This window comes from Oncorhynchus kisutch, linkage group LG26, assembly GCF_002021735.2.
Source record: "Oncorhynchus kisutch isolate 150728-3 linkage group LG26, Okis_V2, whole genome shotgun sequence".
In the NCBI taxonomy this organism is placed as follows: domain Eukaryota; kingdom Metazoa; phylum Chordata; class Actinopteri; order Salmoniformes; family Salmonidae; genus Oncorhynchus; species Oncorhynchus kisutch.
This window is the reverse complement of record NC_034199.2, coordinates 19,681,370-19,698,250: the sequence shown is the minus strand read 5'-3', so window position 1 is coordinate 19,698,250 and position 16,881 is coordinate 19,681,370. Positions and strand designations below refer to the sequence as shown.

General features: G+C 44.1%; 1 protein-coding gene across 22 annotated transcripts in view; it reads right to left on the bottom strand.

Annotated features, from left to right (window-relative positions):
- LOC109871075 (peripheral plasma membrane protein CASK) overlaps positions 1-16,881 on the bottom strand; it is a 208,126-nt gene that overhangs the window by 35,546 nt on the left and 155,699 nt on the right. For 10 of the 22 annotated variants that reach the window (XM_031805739.1, XM_031805742.1, XM_031805744.1 and 7 more), the window contains exons 7-12: positions 4,894-5,072; positions 4,634-4,756; positions 3,710-3,793; positions 3,494-3,593; positions 2,860-2,877; positions 2,468-2,589 (exon numbers count right to left, since the gene is read on the bottom strand). In XM_031805739.1, coding sequence (XP_031661599.1) covers positions 2,468-2,589; positions 2,860-2,877; positions 3,494-3,593; positions 3,710-3,793; positions 4,634-4,756; positions 4,894-5,072 — 626 coding nt within the window. Of the gene's footprint in view, positions 1-2,467; positions 2,590-2,859; positions 2,878-3,493; positions 3,594-3,709; positions 3,794-4,633; positions 4,757-4,893; positions 5,073-7,531; positions 7,683-16,881 lie in introns of those variants that run through there. The other 12 variants (XM_031805741.1, XM_031805751.1, XM_031805754.1 and 9 more) reach the window with 4 other exon arrangements.

Below are 16,881 nucleotides of genomic sequence, written 5' to 3'. Positions count from 1 at the left end.
AAATGATGCATTCGGGAGTATTTTTGTCATGACATGGGTTATAGCTGCGGGAAGTAGGGGTGCTGGGGTGAAATCTGAAGTAATAAATAAATTCAAATAATAAGGATAAAATGATAAAAGGAGTGTGGTTTTACAACTCCTGATATATTCATCTGCAGGGTCATGGAAACCACACCCACCCACACAATGACACCCACCAAGGCACACACAGTGCCTGCTTCATTTTGAGTAGGTGTATGAAGTCTCGGAAGCTAACAGGAAATGCTATTTTCATATCTGCTTGCAATGTTTAGATGTGACGATACAGACTGTCTTATAAAACTGCCTCAAGTATAGACTGTAGGACATACTGGATGAACTTTACACTTGGCACTTACTTCAAACTACTAATGCTACGTGCTACCATTATAAAAGATCTTACAGATTATTAAAACTTGACATTTTCAGAAACAAGTGTATATACATATCTTAAAATATTGTCATTTAACATATCACTCATTTGCTTAACTGTCAAACTGTTGTCTGAAGTTAGTCAACAATATTCTCCCTAAAAGGAGTGAAATAAAGCCTTACTCCATCCCAAGTAAGGACCACTGACACACACTCACACACACTGAAACAACAAGACCGACTCACCAACCAGGTCCCAAGCAGTACCAAACACCCTAACCCAGAAGAGAATATGCACAACAAGCACTAAGCTAGCTTACCATCCAGACTAAGCTACTGTTACAGTACATCCATTCCGTTTCTCGTGGATCTGTAGTTTCCCTGAGCCTCTCTGTGTGCGAGTGGAGAGGATGGTAACATCAGCCGTACTCACAAATAGCCTACTGCAGGAGTCTGGAGTCACACAGCAGTGAAAGGGGCTACGGCCTGACAATAGCACCCATTGTTCACTCTCTTTTCAGTGCAGAAGTCTGGGTCTCTCTCGCTCTCCTTGTTTCTGTCGCTTTTCAGAGCTGGATTGTGGGGGTCTCTCTCTCTCTTCAGTGATGGAGTCTGGGTCTCCTCTTTCAATTTTCAGTGCAGCAGTGTGATCTCTCTTGCTCTCTCTAATGGGCATCTGCAGCAACAGGTTCCTAGTGAAAGGCCTTCCCAGGGAGAGAGAGTTGGAGACAAGTCTTCCTCTCTTTCTCTTCTTGACCCATTCAGCCCCTGGCAAATGGGGCAGGGTCCGTAAGCAACTGCCTCATCCTCCCCTTCCTTCCTTTTCCACTAACCCTTTTCTAACACTCTATTTGTTAACTCCCTTTCCCAACCCCCTCCAAACCTCACATCCTCAACTTAAGATATTGTAGGCCTTATAAGTTCATAAAACGCATGAATGCGCGCGCACACACACAACCAACCTAGATAACAGTTTGTGTTATGACTGTCAAGTCAGTTGCCAGAAGTTGCATAAGCTGTTATTCTTTGTGATGAAGGGTGTGATTCAAGTGTTACCAAGACCCCTTCAGGATTAAGATAAGAGTTTTTAGAGTCAACAGGCCTCAAAGTAAGCCCTTTAGTAAAACCCGGTTTCCCCCAGCCAGATAGCCTTCAGTAACACACACACACACACACTTCTCGCCTAATGTGGCATGAAATCATGAGTGCAGCATAGTTTCCTCTGCAGGGTGTGTGTGTGTGTGTGTTTTGGCAGTGCGCTGCTGGTGCCCTCTGGAGCAGAGAGGTTTGGTGTTTGGCTGGCTGCTCTGAGTTCTGGGTGACAGACAAAACACAGAAAACACTGGCAAGAGAGAGGGACAGGGACAGAGATAGTGAGTGAGAGACTAATCTGTCCATCTTCCACTTCTCTTTCTGTAAGAACAACATGACAACATGCTTATAACTCCACATAACCCTCTGTGCAAACTCCATATAGTTTATCAATCTTTCTCCCACATATATTCACTTATTTTCATGTCAACAAGGGAAGGTGTCTACAAACGGGCTAGATAGCTAGCTAGCTAAAGGAAATGAGCCGTTAATGTAGTCAGCTAGGACCTACAGACAAAAATGGAGTTAAGAGTATTGGAATGGAGCAGTAGCCTAACTGTCAGAGGCAGACAGAGCTGTGGGAGTCAGCTGTTCAAGTTTCTGAGTGTCTGACCTCCAGCTAAACTCCTCTCCGCCATAGACATGAGTCAGTCAGTCAGAGAGAGGAGGTTAAAGATGACTCAGCTGGTGCCGATCGTCATCTAATGACAGAAACACCACATCTGTCTGACTTACATTTTAGTGGCCCAACTAGCAGTATGTCTGCCTATGTGTTGGTCTCATTCTCCTCCTCATGCCTTTTTGCACACAATGTATATAGACTTCCCTTTTTTTTTCCTACTGTGTTATTGACTTGTTAATTGTTTACTCCATGTGTAACTCTGTGTTGTCTGTTCACACTGAGAACTTGTTCTCAACTAGCCTACCTGGTTAAATAAAGGCGAAATAAAAAATAAAAAAAAATTCTGTGTGTGTGTGTACTCACATCTAGTAGTGTGTGTAGATGCTCGTCTTGGAAGACACTGTGTAGGAAGTCCATATCTTTCTCACTGCAGTCGGTCAACGCATGGATCTCCTCAAGACTGTCCAGCACCTGAGACACAGCCCCTGTACACACACACAACGCACGGACGTCAAAACAGACAATCCATAATCAGTAAGACAGTTATGTAGGCAACAGTACAATAAAAGAGAATACATTGAACAGGAAATGGGGAAAAAAGGGACAAATAATGCAAGACAAAACAAATGGACACAAAGCACACGCAGGCAGGATCTAGGTGTGTGAGAGTTGATTGCTGGAGAACTAGGGACAACACAGACAGATACAGAACACACAGACACAGAGCAGTATATACCTAGAGGAGGGATACCTACTTTCTGCTGCAAGTAGTCCTATCAGGAAGGCAGCATTAACACAAACAATACAGAGTATACGTTGAGACAAACGGACTAAGTTATCATCCTCATATAGGGACTACATGGACACAACAACGGTAAAGAACAACTAGAATTGTGGCTGAAACATTCTCGGAAAACAGTGCAGCCCATCCAAAGATTTCAGAGGTGCTGAATTGACTTGTTAGTCCAACAAAAAGAACGGCAGTACTGTGTCAGAGGTTAGAGAAATTCTAAACTGTGTGTGTGTATGTCTTCCGTAGAGTCCATGTTTTACAGATAATGTTTAATCAAGTGTTGGGCTGGAACAAAAGCCTGCAAGCCCAGTACAGTCGCTCTCCAGGATGACGTTTCAGAAGCCGGTGTAAGAGTTAGAGCACTAGAGAAGATATTTTCTTTGTGAAAACAATACATTGAAAAAGATAAGACAAAGTGGGATACCTCGTCAGTTGTACAACTGAATGTATTCAACTGAAATGTGTCTTCCGCATTTAACCCAACCCCTCAGGGGACTGCCTTAATCGACATCATCGGTGCCCGGGGAACAGGAACCCAGAGTTGTAAATAATTGTGTGTCCGCACGTGCAAACGTGTGTGTGTATGTTACTCTTACCCGAGGATGTGGGGTCTTCAGAGAAGTCAGGCATCTCCTCTGGTGGATCTCCGTAGAAGGAGTTAAACTTGTGGCTGGAGACTGCTGCCAGTACGGCTCCCTGAGACAGAGACAGTTAGACAAACCATCTTCCCTGTCAGCACCAAATGTTTTAAAACATTAACACTCCTATTGTCATTCCAACTAGAAAAGGAGAGTAGAGTTTGGGGAGCTAACCTTGAGCTTTCTCCTGGCGTTGAACTTCCTCAGCTGTTCCACCGTCTCTAGCAGGTGGATCTTATAGGCATAACGGTCTCTCTCCTGATCAATACAATCACAATCTCACTTTACTAGCCTTTCGGTATCCCAAGAAGACAATGTGTGTGTGTGTGTGTGTGTGTGTGTGTGTGTGTGTGTGTGGACATGTTTAACTATTATTTTGGGGGCCAGAAGTCCCCACAAGAATAGTAAACTAACAATAATTTGACCAACTGCGGACATTTTGTTAGTCCCCACGAGGTCAACATGCTATTTCTAGTGGGTTTAGGGTTAAGGTTAGAATTACTTTAAGGGTTAGGAGCTAGGGTTAGTTTTAGGGTTAGGATCTAGGGTTAGGGGTAAGGTTAGGGTAAGAGAAGAGGTTAGGGTTAGGATTTTGAATGGGACTGAATTGTGTGTCCCCACAAGGTTAGCTGTACAAGGCTCTGTGTGTCTGTGTCTGTGTGTCTGTGTGTGTGTGTGTACACTGTAAAGCGGTTGCAGTGAATTTGACAGTAACTTACAGGCAGCTCACTGGCAAGTGACTGTATTCCATATTACAGTACCAAAGCAAGTACTGTGTAATGGCACAGTACAATACCTTATAATGTACTGTAAAAACATCAATGCTCCCATAATACAACATACCAGTTAACTTTGTACAGCCCTTTCCTGAATGGGTGCAACAGATACAGCCTTGAGCCACACAACAATACGATGCATCCACTCGTGGTCAAAACATGTTTGCCACTGTAAAAATACAGTACTGTATTCTGTGGGGTGGAATTACAGTACCATTTGAAATACCCCCCCCCACAAAATGTTCACATAATGCACCATCATTTACAGTATGCTGTGAGCTGTGATCCAGTGGAGTTTGAGGCAGACAGTGTGTGTGTGTACCTTGAGCCAGGGGTGGTTGAGCGCCTCGTAGACAGTGATTCTCTCTGCAGGGTCCAGCATGAGCATCCGTCTCACCAGGTCTTTAGCGCTCTCTGAGATATGGCCCCATTGCCTGGGGTTTAACTGGAGACACACACGCACACGGAGAGAGAGAAAAGCACACACATTTTCAGGTGGGGTAAGTCTACTAATACCATAGGCACAGACTGGAGTTATTATTGTACACATCATTGTGTGGTGGTGTTTTGTAAATCAACTACTACCTTGTATTTGCCTCTGCAGATGGCTTCAAACAGGCGTTCCTTTGTGCCGTAGAAGGGCAGGCAGCCAGAGAGCAGGATGAAGAGGATGACGCCACAGCCCCACACATCTACTGGCTTACCATAAGGCTCCCTCTTCACCACCTCTGGGGCCATGAAGTGGGGTGTTCCTACACGACCTGTAGGGAAGAGACAAAGGGTAGACACGCATTCAGTCAAACACACGTGTGGACGAGTGGCTCTCCTCTGGGACTGTCACCTTGTCGTGGTGAGGGGGCTTATGTACCTCAACAACCCCTCAGAGCTATGCAGGGTGGGAGGTAACTCCCAGCAGGTCTGACCAAACCGGACAGGTCTAGGGTGAGGGGTCAGATGAAGCACAGTCCGCCTATTGATCATGGAGCCTTACTAAGGAAAATGATCTACGACCAATGCAGATAACAGTGGGCACAGCAGCCTGGGAAGGGTTGCGAAGCTACTGGTAATTTACCACAGTTACCGGAATATTTGGTTATTTTGGTAATTAACAGAAAATCTATGGCAATCTATTGTAACTGGTAATTTTTGGGATAATCTTATTTAATTACTTATATTTTACATGTGAAAAGGCCACAGAGGGTTAGAGGTAATTACAGACACCTGTGAAAATCTGAAGTACCCGTCTTGTGATAGATTGCATAAAATCCTTGAAAGTTACCAAAGATCTGGTAGTTTAAAAATTTCTAGTCACCCATTCAGTTGTTCAAAAACTAAACAGAAACACAACCTCACCTCACCTTAGCCGAACAGACTACTCTAAAAGGGTGCCCAAACTCAACTGAAAGAACAGTCAAAAATGAAAATTGGATACTGGAATTTCAGAACATTTTACCAGACAGGAAAGCTGTCACAACTAGCTAGAGAGATGAGAAGATACAACCTGAGCATTGTTGAAGTCTAAAAGGCAATGCTGTGCTGTCATCGATGGCGGTTATGATATAGTTTAGTACCTTGAGCGTGGCTGAGGCGCACCGGTGACCATCTCGGAAACCAGATTGCACAGCGGAGAAGGTAAGGTGGGATTCAAAATGATCACTGATCTGTTTGTTAATTTGGCTTTCGAAGCCTTTAGAAAGGTAGGGCAGGATGGATATAGGTCTGTAACAGTTTGGGTCTAGAGTGTCACCCCCTTTGAAGAGGGGGATGACCACAGCAACTTTCCAATCTTTAGGAATCTTGGACGAGGTTGAACAGAGAGGTTGAACAGACTAGTAATAGGGGTTGCAACAATGGCGGTGGATAATTTTAGAAAGAGAGGGTCCAGATTGTCTAGCCCAGCTGATTTGTACAGGTCCAGTATTTGCAGCTCTTTCAGAACATCTGCCATCTGGATTTGGGTGAAGGAGAAGCTGGGGAGGCTTGGGCAAGTAGCTGCGGGGGAACTGTTGGGGTAGCCAGGATGAAGGCATGGCCAGCCGTAGAGAAATGCTTGTTGAAATTCTCAATTATCATGGATTTATCGGCGGTGACAGTGTTTCCTAGCTTTAGTGCTGTGGGCAGCTGGGAGGAGGTGCTCTTATTCTCCATGGACTTGACAGTGTCCCAGAACCTTTTGGAGTTAGAGCTACAGAATGCAAATTTCTGTTTGAAAAAGCTAGCCTTTGCTTTCCTAACTGACTGTGTGTATTGGTTCTGACCCTGAAAAGTTGCATATCGTGGGGACTATTCGATGCTAGTGCAGTACGCCACGGGGTGTTTTTGTGCTGGTCGAGGGCAGTCAGGTCTGGAGTGAACCAAGGGCAAAATCTGTTCTTAGCTCTACATTTTATTGAAAGGGGCATGCTTATTTAAGATGGTGAGGAAATTACTTTTAACGAACAATTTGAGGAAGTCTCTTCCCACAAAAACCCACCCACAAAGCCACATGGATATGCCTGGCCCACAAAAAAATGATTGATCACATAACAATAACCAGGAAATGGAGGAGACTGCTCCTGGATGTCAGTCAAGAGGGGCCCGACATCGACTGACTATCACCCCGATAGGATAATACAGGATGAAGTTGGCAGTGAAGAGGAAGGTTGGCAGTTGGACGCAGGGGCGATTTGAGATGAGAAAAGTACAAAATAGCCAGATACAGTATTCCACGTTCCTGGCGTATCTCAAATATTTTGAGTATTGGGAGAAAACATAGATGACAAGTGGTCAAGATGCAAGAATGCCATCACAAGAACTGGTGAAGAAGTACAAGGCCACAGGGAAGTTAGGAGAAAAGATAATCACAGGTACATTTGAGTCATTTAGCCAGAGCGACTTACAATTAGCGTATTCATCTTAAGATAGCTAAGAGACAACAAAACATCCCAATCGTATCAAGTACATTTTCCCTCAACAATGGATCTATGCAAATTCGGGAGACCAAACTCAACTGGGAAATGGATGACACCAAGAGAGGAAGTCTGCAGCAGGAATACAGAAATATAAATAAGTTGGTCAGAAAGAGGGAAAAGAAATCACACAAGGAACAGCTTGCTAGCGAGGTGGAGGCAGCAGCCAAAGCAACAAAATTCCAAGGAGCTGTACAAGATCACCGGACAGCTGGCTGGGAAGAACAGGAACCGAAGCCACCCCATTAGAGATAAACGGGAAACCCTCTTACCAAAAAATCCCAAGAAATGGAGTGCTGGAGATAACACTTTGAGGAAATTCCAAACAAGCCTCCACCTGACTAAACCACAGACATTGTGCCAGCAACAGCCCTGCAAACAACAATTATTTGCTAGGATGTCCCCGGAACATCACAAAAATAAAAATAAAATAAGTTATCAAAACAGTTAGTTTAGAAAATCTAAATTCAGCAATTGCATTCTTCTCATATTACTCTGTAGGCTACTGACCTACTCACAACTTATTCTGGCATCTCACCATACATCTGGCAGTAGTTATTGAACTCAACCGGCAGGAGGTTTGTTTGCTGTGATTGAGTGGGGGGAAACAGCTGCGGGCAAGGTTCTGACAGATGGGTGTGTCTTGGTGTTGGCAAGGATTTCTTGCTGGCCACCCCCATTTCTTGAGGAGAAAGCAAAAAAAAACTAGGCCAAATCAGCAGGTGCAGTTCCCCTTTAAGTCAAGTAAGTCATGGACACATGAATGCGCACACACATGCTCACACAGAATATCACTTCTTCTTTTTTCTGAACAGAATGTCAATTCTACTGAATATGAAAGAAGAAGTGGTATTTCTTCTGGCTTCAGAAGCCACAAACTACCAAAGAAATTGGAACATCATGGAACATCATTGATATTCATATTCTACGCACTCTTTACTACGCTTCTGAGTGTGCGTTTTCAAGTTTGAAGTTATATGTCACATGCACACTGGAAGATGGTGCCGAAGAACATGGCTGACGTTTTACATTCTCCCAACCAATTGTGCAATTTTGTAAAAAAAAAAAACTATTTTGTACAAGTTATTTTTTAACTTATTGTGTCCATAATGTTGCTGCTACCGTCTCTTAAAATCTCTTGCAGCCCCCCCCCCCCTACTTTGTGCAATTTCCGCCTGAAGACATACCCAAATCTAACAGCCTGTAGCTCAGGCACAGAACCAAGGATATGCATATTCTTGGAACCATTTGAAAGAAAACACTCTGAAGTTTGTGGAAATGTGAATTGAATGTAGGAGAATAACACACAATAGATCTGGTTTAGATAAAACAATGAAAGAAACCATATGTTTTTTATTTATTTGTATCATCATCTTTAAAATGAACAAGATAAAACAAACATTCAGATGGGGACAATTTCAGTGAAAAATATAAGAGTGCAACAGTACTTGTGCAAAGTTTCAGAATGATAACTTCCAAAATGAGTGTGCTACATGACATTTATCATGAAGTCACCCAGGTGTCTCACAATTGGTGAAGGTATACATTTGGAAACAAATAACTATATACAAAATACCAAAATGGTTTCTAACACCCCCCCCCCCCACCAAAGAATTGAGAAAAAAAATGAAACATAAAAAAAAAATAAAAAAAAAATAATTATTGATTAAAAAAATATGAAAATATATATATACATTTACAAAATAACATGGGTAACTATTTACACACTTTCAATATTTGGAAGACCCTCAGTCCTCTATCAAATCAAATCTATTTATATAGCCCCAGCCTAAAACCCCAAACAGCAAGCAATGCAGGTGTAGAAGCACGGTGGCTAGGAAAAAACTCCCTAGAAAGGCAGAAACCTAGAGAGGAACCAGGCTATGAGGGGTGGCCAGTCCTCTTCTGGCTGTGCCGGGTGGAGATCACAGTGGTTGTAGAGGGTGCAACAGGACAGCACCTCAAGAGTAAAAATGAACAGTTTAGGGTTCCATAGCCGCGGGCAGAACAGTTGAAACTGGAACAGCGGCAAGGCCAGGTGGACTGGGGACAGCAAGGAGTCATCATGCCAGGTAGTCCTGACGCATGGTCCTAGGGCTCAGGTCCTCCGAGAGAGAGAAAGAGAGAATTAGAGAGAGCATACCTAAATTCACACAGGACACCGGATAAGACTCCCATTCGGAGTCAGTGTCACTGTGAAAGAAAATGTTCAGTTAGAATAGTTTCACATATGAGCCCTGTATCAACAGGTATAATAAACAGATATATATAGAGAGTTGAAGGTTGAATGTTGAATATATTATAATATTATTATTACCTGCTAGATCTACTGTCTCTTTTATATTATGACATTTCAGCTAGATCTACTGTCTCTATTATATTATTACAGACCAGCTAGATCTACTGCCTTTATTATATTACAACAGACCAGCTGTATCTACGGTCTCCATTTCACTTTGGCCATTGATGTGGCCCTGCCCTCTCCTCAACAGCCTCAAATAGGCTATTTCATTTGGGTTGGGGTGAGGCGGCAGACACACGCATCTCACATTTCATGACATTGCATGTTTATATATGGCTTCTAAATAAAATCAAATAAAATCACAAATAATATTTTATATTATTAATTTCAAACAAGGGCATTAGAGCATGATAAGAACTTACCAGTCCAAAACGATGTCCTCTCCCGTTTAAAAAAATATTCCTCCACAATCGCTAAATGAATCGTCCTACAACAATCTCTGTCTCACCTTCCCAATCAATTTATTCTAAAATTGTGTGTACATCTGTATATCTAGACTTAGATTTAGCTTTCCCTGACTTAGTCACCATAATGATTGATATACAGTGCCTTGCGAAAGTATTCGGCCCCCTTGAACTTTGCGACCTTTTGCCACATTTCAGGCTTCAAACATAAAGATATAAAACTGTATTTTTTTGTGAAGAATCAACAACAAGTGGGACACAATCATCAAGTAGAACGACATTTATTGGATATTTCAAACTTTTTTAACAAATCAAAAACTGAAAAATTGGGCGTGCAAAATTATTCAGCCCCTTTACTTTCAGTGCAGCAAACTCTCTCCAGAAGTTCAGTGAGGATCTCTGAATGATCCTAAACATGATCATGATCTATAAACAGCTGAATCTGCGCATTCACCAAACACTGCAGTGCGTAATATGCGTAGCTTCTTCCGGTATGAAACTTCAATAGCGAATGACTCACTTTACGCTGAAGCTTACTACATGGGTTGGTCTTGATACACATAAACATGGCATATTGCCGTTTAGCTCAGCTCATTGGCTATCTACCCAGCTAGATTTCAAGACGATCAGTGGTCATTGGGTTAAAAGACAGTCAATCAACGAAACAGCGGGCAAATCAATGGTGCACAATGATGTCATGACTTGTTGTCTTCAAATCGGTTTCTTTCAGTCAATACGTCCCGCGAAATGGCCCATCAGGTTTGATTGTGTTACAAACAAACCAGTTGATTGCAGTGAAACCAAACATGACTGGAAAAGTCACGTTCTGTGTGGGTTATTTACCTGGAATGTGTCGTCGAAAATGGAATGAGACGGAATTCACGACACAAGCAGTTCACAAAATGTTTCGTTTTAGGCTATAAAAACAAATTTGATCAAACAAAAGATCATTCATTGTGTAACAATGAGCATTGGAATTGCAAACAGACGAAGATCGTCAAAGGTAAACAATTTATTTTAATGCAGTTTGTGATTATGTTACGCCTGTGCTGTTTAAAATAGTTTATGGGGCTCTATGCTCAGATAATCGCATCGTATCCTTTCGCAGTAAATCCTTTTTTAAATCTGACAACGCAGTTGGATTAGCAAGATTCTAGGCTTTCGACACTTGTATTTTCATGAATGTTTAATATGACTATTTATGTAGCGATCACCGTATGTTGTGGAATTTCAGCCCGCTAGCGGGTTCCGTGCGCAGAGAGGTTAAGACCGAAAATAACTTCTAGACATTAGAAAAGCGATCACTCACCACGGACTGGAAGAAACTTTTTCCTTTAATGAGTCCGATGAGAAGGATATCCTGTTTTCACTGGAACCGGACCAGATCCACACCTTTTCCGCGAATAAAAGATGCCGGAAATGGGGACGCAGACAGGGACTCCTGAGAATCCGTAGGAAAGCGAGTAAACTCCCAATAGCTTCCATTCTTCTTGCTAACGTGCAACCGTTAGAAAATAAAATTGATGACCTACTATTAAGATTATCCTACCAACAGGACATTAAAAACATCTTATGTTTCCCCGAGACGTGGCTGAACAAAGAAACTGACAATTTACAGTCGTGGCCCAAAATTTTGAGAATGACACAAATATTAATTTTCACAAAGTTTGCTGCTTCAGTGTCTTATGATATTTTTGTCAGATGTTACTATGGAATACTGAAGTATAATTATAACCTTTTCATAAGTGTCAAAGTCTTTTATTGACAATTACATGAAGTTGATGCAAAGAGTGAATATTTGCAGTGTTGACCCTTCTTTTTCCAAGACCCCGGCAATCCGCCCTGGCATGCTGTCAATTAACTTCTGGGCCACAACCTGACTGATGGCAGCCCATTCTTGCATAATCAATGCTTGGAGTTTGTCAGAATTTGTGGGTTTTTGTTTGTCCACCGGCCTTGAGGATTGACCACAAGTGCTCAATGGGATTAAGGTCTGGGAAGTTTCCTGGCCATGGACCCAAAATATCGATGTTTTGTTCCCCGAGCCACTTAGTTATCAATTTTGCCTTATGGCAAGAGGCTCCATCATGCTGGAAAAGGCATTGTTCGTCACCAAACTGTTCATGGATGGTTGGGAGAAGTTGCTCTCTGAGGATGTGTTGGTACCATTCTTTATTCATGGCTGTGTTCTTAGGCAAAATTGTGAGTGAGCCCACTCCCTTGGCTGAGAAGCAACCCCACATGTGCATGAATGGTCTCAGGATGCTTTACTGTTGGCATGACACAGGACTGATGGTAGCACTCACCTTGTCTTTTCCGGTCAAGCTTTTTTCCGGATGCCCCAAACAATCGGAAAGGGGATTCATCAGAGGAAATGACTTTACCCCAGTCCTCAGCAGTCCAATCCCTGTACCTTTTGCAGAATATCAGTCTGTCCCTGATGTTTTTCCTGGAGAGAAGTGGCTTCTTTGCTGCCCCTCTTCACACCGGGCCATCCTCCAAAATTCTTCACATCACTGTGTGTGCAGATGCACTCACACCTGCCTGCTGCCATTCCTGAGCAAGCTCTGTACTGGTGGTGCCCCGATCCCGCAGCTGAATCAACTTTAGGAGACGGTCCTGGCGCTTGCTGGACTTTCTTGGGCGCCCTGAAGCCTTCTTCACAACAATTGAACCGCTCTCCTTGAAGTTCTTGATGATCCGATAAATGGTTGATTTAGGTGCAATCTTACTGGCAGCAATATCCTGGCGTGTGGAGCCCTTTTAGTGCAAAGCAATGATGACGGCACGTGTTCCCTTGCAGGTAACTATGGTTGACAGAGGAAGAACAATGATTCCAAGCACCACCCTCCTTTTGAAGCTTCCCGTCTGTTATTCGAACTCTATCAGCATGACAGAGTGATCTCCAGCCTTTTCCTCGTCAACACTCACACCTGTGTTAACAAGAGAACCACTGACATGATGTCAGGTGGTCCTTTTGTGGCAGGGCTGAAATGCAGTGGAAATGTTTTTGGGGGATTCAGTACATTTGCATGGCAAAGAAGGACTTTGCAATTAATTGCAATTCATCTGATCACTCTTCATAACATTCTGGAGTATATGCAAATTGCCATCATATAATACTCATCTGTATTATTTGTATCCGTCTATTTACCACCACAAAGTGAAGCTGGCACTCTCAAACAAGACCGCTCTCAACCAACTCTATAAGGCCATAAGCAAAGAAGAAAATGCTCACCCAGAAGTGGTGTTCCTAGTTGCAGGGAACTTTAATGCAAGCAAACTTAAATAAGTTTTACCAAATTTTACCAGCATCTCCTCCTCGGACGAGGAGGTGTAGCAAGGATCGGACCAAAATGCAGCGTGGTGGTTACTCATGTTCTTTAATGAAGAATAGCGATACATGAAATAACTATAAATATACAAAACAACAAACTGAACGAGAAAACCTATTACAGCCTATTTGGTGAAACTACACAGAGACAGGAACAATCACCCACAAAATACACAGTGAAACCCCGGCTACCTAAATATGGTTCCCAATCAGAGACAACGAGAATCACCTGACTCTGATTGAGAACCGCCTCAGGCAGCCAAACCTATGCTACACCCCTACTCAGCCGCAATCCCAATGCCTACAAAACCCCAATACGAAACACAACAAAATAAACCCATGTCACACCCTGGCCTGACCAAATATATAACGAAAACACAAAATACTATGACCAAGGCGTGACACGTCACATGTGCAGGCAGGGAAAAATAATCCTAGTCCACCTTTACTCCACACACAGAGACGCATATAAAGCTCTCTCCCTCCCTCTGTAAAATTTGACCACAATTCTATCCTCCCGATTCCTGCTTACAAGCAAAAACGAAACCAGGAAGTACCAGTGACTCGCTCAATACGGAAGTGGTTAGATGACGCGGATGCTACACTACAGGACTGTTTTGCTAGCACAGACTGGAATATGTTCAGGGATTCATCCAATGGCATTGAAGAACACACCACCTCAGTCATCGGCTTCATCAATAAGTGCATCGGTGATGTTGTCCCCACAGCAACTGTACATACATATCCCAACCAGAAGCCATGGATTACAGGCAACATCCTCATTGAGCTATAGGCAAGAGCTGCCGCTTTCAAGGAGCTGTAGTCTAGTCCGGACGCTTATAAGAAATCCCGCTATGCCCTCAGATGAACCATCAAACAAGCAAAGCGTCAATACAGGATTGAGATTGAATTCTACTACACCGGCTCTGACGTTCGTCAGATGTGGCAGGTCTTAAACTATTATGGACTACAAAGGGAAACCCAGACGTGAGCTGGCCAGTGATGCGAGCCTACCAGACGAGCTAAATGCCTTTTATGCTTGCTTCGAGGCAAGAAACACTGAAGCATGCACAAGAGCACCAGCTGTTCTGGATGACTATGTGATAACGCTCTTGGTAGCCGATGTGAACAAAACCTTTAAACAGGTCAACATTCACAAAGCCGCTGGGCCAGATGGATTACCAGGACGTGTACTCAAAGCATGCGCGGACCAATGTCAGCGGGTCTTCACTGACATTTTCATTCTCTCCCTGACCGAGTCTGTAATACCTACATGTTTCAAGCAGACCACCATAGTCCCTGTGGCCAAGAAAGTGAAGGTAACCTGCCTAAATGATTACCTCCCCGTAGCACTCACGTCGGTAGCAATAAAGTGCTTTGAAAGGCTGGTAATCAACAGCATCCTCCTGTACACCCTAGACCCACTCCAACAGATCCACAGATGACGCAATCTCAATCGCACTCCACACCGCCCTTTCTCACCTGGACAAAATGTACACCTATGTGAGAATGCTGTTCATTGACTACAGCTCAGCATTCAACACCATATTGCCCACGAAGCTCATCACTAAGCTACGGACTCTGGGACTAAACACCGCCCTCTGCAACTGGATCCTGGACTTCCTGATGGGCCGCCCCCAGGTGGTAAGAGTAGGCAACAACACGTCTGCCACGCTGATCCTTAACACTGGGGCTCCTCAGGGGTGTGTACTTAGTCCCCTCCTGTATTCCCTGTTCCCCCACGACTGCGTGGCCAAACACAACGCCATCATTAAGTTTGCTGACACACAACAGTGGTAGGCCTGATCATCGACAATCATCGATGAGACGGCCTATAGGGAGGAGGTCAGAGAACAGGCAGTGTGGTGCCAGGACAACAACCTCTCCCTCAATGTGAGCAAGACAAAGGAGCTGATCGTGGACTACAGGAAAATGCGGGCCGAACAGGCCCCCATTAACATCGATAGGGCTGTAGTGGAGTGGGTCGAGAGTTTCAAGTTCCTTGGTGTCCACATCACCAACGAACTATCATGGTCCAAACATACCAAGACAGTTGTTAAGAGGGCATGACAAAACCTTTTCCCCCTCAGGAGCTTGAAAAAAATTGCCATGGGTCATGAGATCCTCAAAAGCTGCACCATCGAGAGCATCCTGACCGGTTGCATTACCGCCTTGTATGGCAACTGCTCTGCATCTGACTGTAAGGTGCTACACAGGGTAATGCAAACGGCCCATAAAATTGTCAGAGACTCCAGTCACTGAAGTTATAGACTGTTTTCTCTGCTACCGCACGGCAAGCAGTACTGGAGCGCCTAGTCTAGGATCAAAAGGCTCCTCAACAGCTTCTACCTCCAAGCCATTAGACTGCTGAACAATTAATAAAAATCGCCACCGGACAATTTACATAGGACCCCCCCCCCGTACACTGCTGCCTCTCGCTGTTTGTTTGTTACCTATGCAGTCACTTCGCCCCCACCTACAAGATCACCTCAACTAGCCTGTACCCCTGCACACTGACTCGTTATCACTGCCCCCTGTATATAGCCTCATTATTCTTAATGTGTTACTTTTTATTATTACTTTTTATTTCAGCCTACTTGGTAAATATTTTCTTCTTGAACTGAACTGTTGGTTAAGGACTTGTAAGTAAGCATTTCACGGTAAAGTCTACACTTGTTGTATTCGGCGCATGTGGCAAATAAAGTTTGATTTGAAGTACAGTGAAATGCTTTACTTGCACCTCCCCCCAAAAAAAGGAGATAATCATCCTCGCAGTGGAAGACCACGTGTAACAACACCTGCACAGGATCGGTACATCCGAACATCACACCTGCGGGACAGGTACAGGAAGGCAACAACAACTGCCCGAGTTACACCAGGAATGCACAATCCCTCCATCAGTGCTTAGACTGTACGCAATAGAATGAGACAGGATGGACTGAGGGCTTGTAGGCCTGTTATAAGGCAGATCCTCAACAGGCATCACCGGCAACAACGGTTGCCTATTGGCACAAACCCCCTGTCGCTGGACCAGACAGGACTGGCAAAAAGTGCTCTTCACCGTCGAGTCGCAGTTTTGTCTCACCAGGGGAGATGGTCGGTTTCGCGTTTATCGTCAAAGGAATGAGCGTTACCCCGAGGCCTGTACTCTGGAGCGGGATCGATTTGGAGGAGGAGGGTCCTTCATGGTCCTTCATGGTCTGGGGCGGTGTGGCACAGCATCATCAGATTAAGCTTGTTGTCATTGCAGGCAATCTCAATGCTGTGCGTTACAGGGAAGACATCCTCCTCCCTCATGTGGTACCCTTCCTGCAGGCTCATCCTGACATGACCCTCCAGCATGACAATGCCACCAGTCATACTGCTCGTTCTGTGCGTGATTTCCTGCAAGACAGGAATGTCAGTGTTCTGCCATGGCCAGCGAAGAGCCGGATCTCAATCCCATTGAGCGCTTCTGGGACCTGTTGGATCGGAGGGTGAGGGCTAGGGCCATTCCCCCCAGAAATGTCTGGGAACTTGCAGGTGCCTTTGTGGAAGAGTGGGGTAACATCTCAGCAAGAACGGGCAAATCTGGTGAAGTCC